Here is an 8,725-nt window from a genome sequence, read left to right on the forward strand (position 1 = left end):
AGAATTAGAATCGCTTCTAAATAATGCTGTGCTGCAGCATGCACTTTCTTCCTGAAAAGGTTCTCTCATTTTTATCATACAAAAACCATGTGACCCAAAGAAGGAATAAATACTAAAAATATCTGTATAAGAATATTGTATTGTATATATTGCTTTTAGTGCAAAGACTTAAGAAAAATACATTGGCAACCATATGTTGTTTTCAGATCATTTCAATTCAAACATAAACACTTTTATGGTTTTCCTATATGATTATATAAATAATTTATGATTTTTTTATATATATATGCACAAATAGAAAATCAATTACCCAGTAGGTATATTGAGCCAAAGTATCCAAAACAAAATGAATTGGACGTTACTGTATGCATAAAACACTATATGGTTGCAATGGTTTTGCATTTTCATGTTTGAAGGTTGAAGGAACNCAAAATGACAAATATTATAGGGAATGTTAACAGTTTGTTGATTAGTTTCACTAGTAATAAATCTGCATTGTTTTACATACTAACTACCACCAATCAGAATGCTTGCTCATCAAATTGATTTTAAGGAGAAGCCAAAGTGAATTATTGATGTCTTCAATCTCTATGCTTGCAATAACATATTTTCTCAAGTATGAGATGTTAATATAAACTAAATACTATTGGAACTACTTTTTCGACATGAGATTTGTCAATGCCCTACTACATCACATTAAATTTTCATTGAGAAATTGCTGTCAATACTACTGTTAGGAGTGAAACAAATATTATGAAAGACAATTTGATGAGAAAGCATTCTAAAAGAAAGACGTACAGATGTGGTCCCTTGTAGCGTTGCCATCATTTACACCATTAAAACTGATTGGGTGGTCTCCTACGTTTATAATATGATCATCGTCAATGTTGATAATGTCATTTTGGTATATGCCAATATTGTGCAAAACTGCACATGCTGTTATGATTCTTGCTGCCTTGTTGGGGTCAACTCTAAGACCAGAGTGAAGACAAGCAAACCTCCTTTTCAGGATTCCATATGTCTGCTCAATCCTCACTCTGGTCTTGCACAAAGCATTATTAAACCGCTGTTGTTGTGGTGTTGTTGGATTATTGTACGGGGTCATCAGGAATCTTCTTGTTGGATATGCAGAATCTCCAAGTAGTATTCCATTGTATTGACCTGGAAAAGTGTTATTATGAAGTGGCAGTGAGTCTATGGTGTGGTGCAGCATTCATCATCAATCACACTACTTTATTAGTTTCTTAAATATCCTGATGAAATGTATTCACCTTAGTAAGTAGTGCTTATATTTTATAGTTGCAATTATTCTACAATTTATTATAATTTTTTCTTTTTTCTTTTTGATTACCTATGTTCTAGGTATGGGCTGGGAAGCCAGTGAACACAGATGGCTATGGCTTCAACAACAAGCTTGTCATCATCATCATCATTGTCATCATCGATCAGCATCATCATTATACGAAGTTAGGGAGGGGGGTATACTGGAATCACCCTCTCTGTCTGTCTGTCTGTCTGTCGTCCACAGAAACTTCTCCGGAAAACGTCTCCTTAACTAATAGGTGGATTTCATGAATGATCAGTATCTTATATGTAGTTGTGCACCGGCATTTTAATTTGGGATTTCGACCCTTTTTGGTGGAGTTATGCCCCTTTGTGCGAAATACTTGTTACTGGTGGTAGACTTTCGATTGCTTTGCAATGCTTTGTCTTAATAAGCCTTTAACTTACAGTTCTGGTTTATATAGTAGCGGGGGTATTAGTTAGCCTTTAGCTTACAGTTCTGGTTTGTATAGTAGTGGGGGTATTAGTTAGCTTATACCATGGAGCAGTGTCCATTGTCTTTCCATTTGTCCGTCAACTTTCCTAAAACATGTTACTTGTCCTGAAAGGCTTATATTAGTGAGCCATAACTTGTAAAAGGTTGAGTTCCCTACCCCATAACCATATATACATTTTACAGACATAAAGCGATAAAGTCATAGTGAAATATTTTACACTGGAGTCTGGTTCCACCCCTTGGGACTTAAGTATTTTGTCATTATTTTGAAATGGTTGAATTCCCACCCAATAACCATATATATCATTGTTGGACTTCAAGAGATAAACACAATCATGATATTTGTATCGACTCTTGTATCTGGGGCAACCCCGGCGCCCTTGCACTGGCGACTTAATTTCTGGTCTATAACTTTGATATGGTTGAGTCTGAGGTGCCGAACAGATAGCCATACATGTACATACTGTATATACCACTGGGCCTCTTGTTTTAAATAAATGCTAAATTATTTTTGATAATTAAGTACTAACTTGAATATGTTTTTAGCTCACCTGGTCCGAAGGACCATGGTGAGCTTATGCCATATCGCAGCGTCTGTCATCCGTCCGTCGTCTGTCCGTCAACTTTTCCTTTTAAACGCTACTAGTCATGAACGACTGAGCAGATTTTGACCAAATTTGGTCAGAAGCATCCTTGGGGGAAGGGGAACAAATTTTGTATAAACGGTGGGTCTGGCCCCCAAGGGGCCTGGGAGGTGGGGCCCAATAGGGGAAACATAGCAAATTGTTTAAAATCCTTCTTCTTCTGTAGGAATGAAAAAAATTGGTCCATATTTGGTCTAAAGCATTATTGGGCAAAAGGGACTCAATTTCGTATAAACATCGAGTGTGGCCCCCCTGGGGGCAGAAGGGAGGGGCCCAATAGGGGAAACATAGCAAATTCTTCAAAATCCTTCTTCTTCTGTAGGAATGACAGGATTTTGTCCAAATGTGGTATGAAGCACCCTTGGGTCAAGGGGAACCAATTTTGTATAAACGGTGTGTCTGACCCCCTGGAAGCAGAGAGGCAGGGCCCAGTAGGGGAAATGGATGAAAAACCTTTAAAATCCTTCTTCTTCTATCGGGATTAAGGGATTTTATCCTAATTTATTCTGGAGCATCCTAATGGGCCAAGAGGACTCAATTTTGTATAAGCAGTGGGTGTGATCTCCCAGGGGACAGAAGGGCGGGGCCCAATAGGAGAAATAGAGGTAAAACCTTTAAAATCCTTCTTCGACCATCAGGATTAAGGGATTTTATCCTAATTTAGTCTGGAGCATCATTGGGTCAAGGGGACTCAATTTTGTATAATTGGTAGGTATGACCCCCCTAGGGGCATAGGGGTGGTGCTCTGTTTGAAATTTGTTCTCGCTATATCTCAAGTACTGGATGGATCTTTCTGAAATTTCATATGTACTTACAGCACCTACCATGGAGTGCTATATCTTAACTTCATTCCAATTATTTTAAACATATTCAGGTGAGCGATACAGGCCCTCTGGGCCTCTTGTTTATGTTATGGAGGTATAACACAAAAAACGGAGTGTACTCTAAATAATCCACGAAGCCTTGGACAGCTATCAATTTGCATAATTTTGAGTCAATTCAACCCTACCCGTCTCAAATTTGTTGTTGATGTTGCTATCCCGAAGCATCCTAGAATCGTGGCAGCTTCCTGGCCATTTGCACACGCAGCTTGTTATTTTATAGCTTGCATCACAGGTCATCTGAATACATGTATATTATTTACATACTATTTAACTAACAGATTTAATTATCAGAGTCCGATATGATTTCGCAGGAATGAAGCGATTCCAGTTTTAATTAAAAGGCATATATTAAAGTGATTATACTAGCACTTTAGAGTTTTAGAATTCGGTTAAGTCAAATGCAGTACCTGGCAATTCAGGGAAAGGAAACCTTTCCTGTTAACAAAATCCTGCTCGTCCTCCTTTGGTGCTTGTATTCTGACGAAGACGCCATCGATACATCCTGCTACATTTGGAAATCCTGGTTTTTAAAGATATGAAAGCAAAATATTATACAATTATGGACTTCAAGTGAGGTCTACCCATGATTTACAAACCTAGTCTGAACATTATTCACTGAAACGGAAGTCCACAAATATTTTATTATTTTACATTTTACAATGACAGGCTCTTACCAACGAAGTTTTCTGCCAAATACCATGACTCTAGGCCTGTCCATTCTTCAGAAGAAGTCGTGTCATGACATAATAATAAAGCTCACAAGCCCTTCGGGTAGGTGAGCTAACAACCAATACAGTGATCAGCACTATATTTTGATTGATACATGTATGCAATACAATGAATGCATTGGGAACTAATTACATGTAAGCGTAGCCCCTTGATATTGATTGATTGATAGGTTTTACGTCGGCTTCACTACCGAATAGTTCGGTTATCCAGCAGACGAACCCCTTGATATCGAGGATGAGAGCTGGTATAGCCGACTCACCTCTGATTACTTCACATCACAACAATACTGGTACATTATATGAAGTACAGGGATAACCAGGTAGGGTCAGGTAGAATAAAGACCAGGTGATCATCAACCTTACTGGTCACATGCTAACAGTTTGACAATAGGAATCGCCTATTGTTTAGGGTAGCAAATTCGAAATCAGTGGTTTTTGAGCAACGCAACACCCTTGGGCCTAGAGTTTTCGACATTGTTGGCTAGGGGAAGCCATAGAAAACATTGGTTCAACTTTAAAATGATAAATACACATATGAAAAGGAAAATATCTTAAAAATATTTTGTTCATATTAATTTTGGACACAGAATAAATGTGTTTCCCATACAAAACCCCTGCATCCGCCACTGATTAAAGAATATTAATTGTAAATGAAGATTAGTATTCAGTAGAACGAGGAATAGTGATAACGATAGTGCCGTCACTGGGGCTTGAACTCACGACCCTTGGCTCTACAGCCCGATGCTCTACCGCTGAGCTAAAGTAAATTCCCTAAGCCGACACTTGTAAGGCAACCTAATCAATGCACATCTTTCCAAGCATATTATTTAAGGTAATAGGATTGTGTCGCCATTTCTCAGTAGAATTTCTTCAAATTTTGTATTATATTGTTTTGAAGGACAAAAAAATTTCTGCCACAAAAAAAATATAGGTTGTCATAATTTTAAGGAATTTAAATGAAAATTTATGTAAAAAGGAGTGACTTTTGAAAAAAAAAATGAAAGACTCAATTTTTGGCAAAATAATGTCAATAAAAATGATACTACTATAGATTAGTATTGCATTAATATATATCAATTTAATAAATGCTGAAATTATGTCAAATAAATTATCTATAAACGATTAAAAATTGACATTTTATAATAAAACCATATGCACATAGTAATTGCAGGTAAGAGTTATCTTCCTTGAAAAACTTCACAGTAGTGAAATAGGTAGCCGGTTTCCTGAAGTACAGAAAAATGGATACATGTAGCTCATTGGTAAAAAAAAAACACCTGAATTAATGCCTGCATTGCCTTGAAATACATTAATATTGAGAGAAAACACTGTTCTGTCAATAATAAACATATAATATTCATCAGTTTAATATTAAACATTTGAATATGCGGAAATTGTGATACTGTCTCCCTACATTGGATTTTCAACTAGGGATGTACTTCCTACGTCCGTTAATCAATACATTCCTATGACCTAACAGATAGTCTGATGTCAATCGGCTTCCGTTTTTAGCTCACCTGGCACGAAGTGCCAAGTGAGCTTATGCCGTGGTGCGGCGTCCGTCGTCCGTCCGTCCGTCCGTCCGTCGTCCGGCGTCAATATTTTACTTTAAACGACTTCTTCTTAATAACCGAAAGGCCTAGGGTGATGATATTTGGCCAGAAGCAAACTGGGATGAAGGGCTACCAAGTTTGTTCAAATAAATGAACTTCGTCTATTTTCAAGGTCACAGGGGTCAAATATGTTAAAAACTTTAAACACCTTCTTCTCAATAACCAAACTGTCCAGGGAGATGATATTTGGTCAGTAGCATGCTAGGGTGAAGGGCTACCAAGTTTGTTCAAATGAATGACCTTCAATTATATTCAAGGTCACAAGGGTCAATTGTCTTAAAAACCCTTTAAATAACTTCTTCCGAATAACCAAAATGCCCAGGGTGGTGATATTTGGCCAGTAGCATGCTGAGATGAAGGGCTACAAAGTTTTTTCAAATGAATGACCCTCACCCATTTTCAAGGTCACAGGGGTCAAATATGTTAGAACCTTTAAACAACTTCTTCCGAATACCCAAAATGCCCAGGGGGGTGATATTTGGCCAGTAGCATGCTGAGATGAAGGGCTACAAAGTTTGAGCAAATGAATGACCTTATCCCATATTCAAGGTCACATGGGTCAAATATGTTTAAAACTTTAAACAACTTCTTCCGAATAACCAAAATGCCTAGGGTGATGATATTTGGCCAGAAGCAAACTGGGATGAAGGGCTACCAAGTTTGTTCAAATGAATTACCTTCACCTATATTCAAGGCCATAGGGGTCAAATACGTTAAAAACTTTAAATAACTTCTTCTCAATAACCGAAATGCCCAGGGTAATGATATTTGGCCAGTAGCTAGCAGAGATGAAGGGCTACAAAGTTTGTTCTAATAAATGACCTTCACCCATATTCAAGGTCGCAGAGGTCAAATATGTTAAAAACTTTAAATAACTTCTTCCGAATAACCAAACTGTCCAGGGAGATGATATTTGGTCAGTAGCATGCTAGGGTGAAGGGCTACAAAGTTTGAGCAAATGAATGACCTTTAATTATATTCAAGGTCACAAGGGTCAATTGTCTTAAAAACCCGTTAAATAACTTCTTCTCAATAACCGAAATGCCCAGGGTAATGATATTTGGCCAGAAGCAAACTGGGATGAAGGGCTACCAAGTTTGTTCAAATGAATGTCCTTCTCCCATATTCAAGGTCGCAGAGGTCAAATATGTTAAAAACGTTTAACAACTTCTTCTCAATAACCGAAATGCCCAGGGTAATGATATTTGGCCAGAAGCAAACTGGGATGAAGGGCTACCAAGTTTGTTCAAATGAATTACCTTCACCTATATTCAAGGTCATAGGGGTCAAATACGTTAAAAACTTTAAACGACCTCTTCTGAATAACCATTGGTCCCAGGATGTTGATACTTTGCAAGTTGCATCCTGAGATGAAAGGCTATAAAATTTGTTCGACTTTCAATCACAGGGGTGAAATGTTTAAAAAAAATTAACCGGGTCTTTTGAATCAATTTTAATCATAAATACTGATATTTTGCCTGTAGCTTTATTTTAGATCACTTTTAAGGTTACAAGTGTGAGATTTACACCAGGTGAGCGATGCAGGCCCATTGGGCCTCTTGTTTTAACAAAGCACCTGCTCCTTATAGATCTATAGTAAAGCCAATATTATGACGTCATGGATAACAATATCATGACGTCAAAAGCAAGTGAAGATGAGCACTTACTTATGGATTTTAACAACGTGTGGAAAGAGATCACCGCACTTGAACCACCTTCGCTAGCCAAGGGTTTATGATCCGGTACAATCCGGTTACCTTCTCCACTATCATACTGAAGAGTAGGTAGAGCGGATCGTACCAAATCGTAAACCTTGGCTAGTGAAGATGCACTTGAACAACGTGAATATTATTACTCAAATTCAATAAAACAAACATTTCTGATATCATTATGATCCAACTGTGGAAGTACATTTGGTCATATGTTAACACACAACAATATTTAAAAAATGAAATGCCAATAAACTTGTGAAACGGCAAGTCTTTCATTTATTCTTGTTGTATTCTATGTTGAGACTTTGTAGTTCATCCAGTTTTGATCATATTTGGCACAGCCAGAAGGTTACCTTTTAAATGGTACTTTTTCAAATAGTTATGACAAAAATACATTGTGTCCTATCCTATTGTATGCTAATTACTTGTACGTCAACAGCAATACATCTTTTGATATTGAGCTACAAATAATCGTATTAATAATTGTTACCAGTTGGAAGTCTTTCATGACTTATATCACAGTTAAAATAAACTCCATTCTAGAAACGGTCTAGAAACAAGTGCCCCTGTTTGTACGTTTTTCAGCTCCGACAGTTATTGGGATGGCGGTCTTCAAAATCTACCTCCGCCTAAACCTGTTTGATCGCAGGGAAACAAAATTAAACCTCTTGCATTGATCGAGATGAGGAAATGAGTTCATAACATAATTGTACTCTCCGTAACTTACCTGCAATGTCATGGAATGCCCGTTGCACCGTGGCTAGTGTTTGTCCAACTGGAAAAACTATCCAGTCCTGGCCAAGTCTGCATATTGCATCGCTTACGTTATCGATAGCTCTCCCTACAGATGCTTTTGTAACACCAAGTGTTTCACCGATACAATTGTAGAATGCAACTGTAGCAAAAAAACGTAAAGCGCAAAGAAGCTGCATAATTGGCTCCAGTGGTTTATTCCTCAATGTTGGCCTCTCAAACGTTGCAGCAATAAGGCCCAGAACAAAATAAATTGTAGGTGGTCTAAACCTATATCTTTCAAAATGGGTTTAAGAAGTTTCGAGAGAATGGGTTTAAGAAGTTTCGAGATTCCGGGGCCTGGTTGTATATACTTTTGTGTGCTACTATTGGGACCAACAACCGTAATCTAAATTTTAAGGTAAGGGGGTTTTGCTTCATTATCAGCATCTTATTGGTTTTAATTTCACTCTTTTGCAACTTGGTACAAAAAGGTAGAATTAAGCATAAAACTTTTATAAAACCTTTCTTTCTTCATTTATTTACTTACTATATTATCAATAAGTTCAGGGTTGTGATTTTCACGTTGGTTTTAGAAACTAGAAAAATCAGACAGCAGTTTTGGCTTTAAC

General features: G+C 37.4%; 1 protein-coding gene across 1 annotated transcript; it reads right to left on the minus strand.

The window, feature by feature from the left end:
• Positions 1–781: 781 nt before the first annotated feature.
• LOC110442240 (putative nuclease HARBI1) lies at positions 782–8,393 on the minus strand. Its single transcript, XM_021485742.1, has 4 exons — positions 8,089–8,393; positions 3,716–3,828; positions 3,434–3,545; positions 782–1,161 (listed from the first exon to the last, which is right to left on the minus strand). The coding sequence occupies exons 1-4, from the start codon at positions 8,291–8,293 to the stop codon at positions 782–784; spliced, it is 810 nt and encodes a 269-aa protein (XP_021341417.1). The 5' UTR covers positions 8,294–8,393.
• Between the last annotated feature and the right edge of the window lie 332 nt (positions 8,394–8,725).

The sequence above is a fragment of the Mizuhopecten yessoensis genome, unplaced genomic scaffold (genome assembly GCF_002113885.1).
Source record: "Mizuhopecten yessoensis strain PY_sf001 unplaced genomic scaffold, ASM211388v2 scaffold716235, whole genome shotgun sequence".
Classification (NCBI taxonomy): Eukaryota; Metazoa; Mollusca; class Bivalvia; order Pectinida; family Pectinidae; genus Mizuhopecten; species Mizuhopecten yessoensis.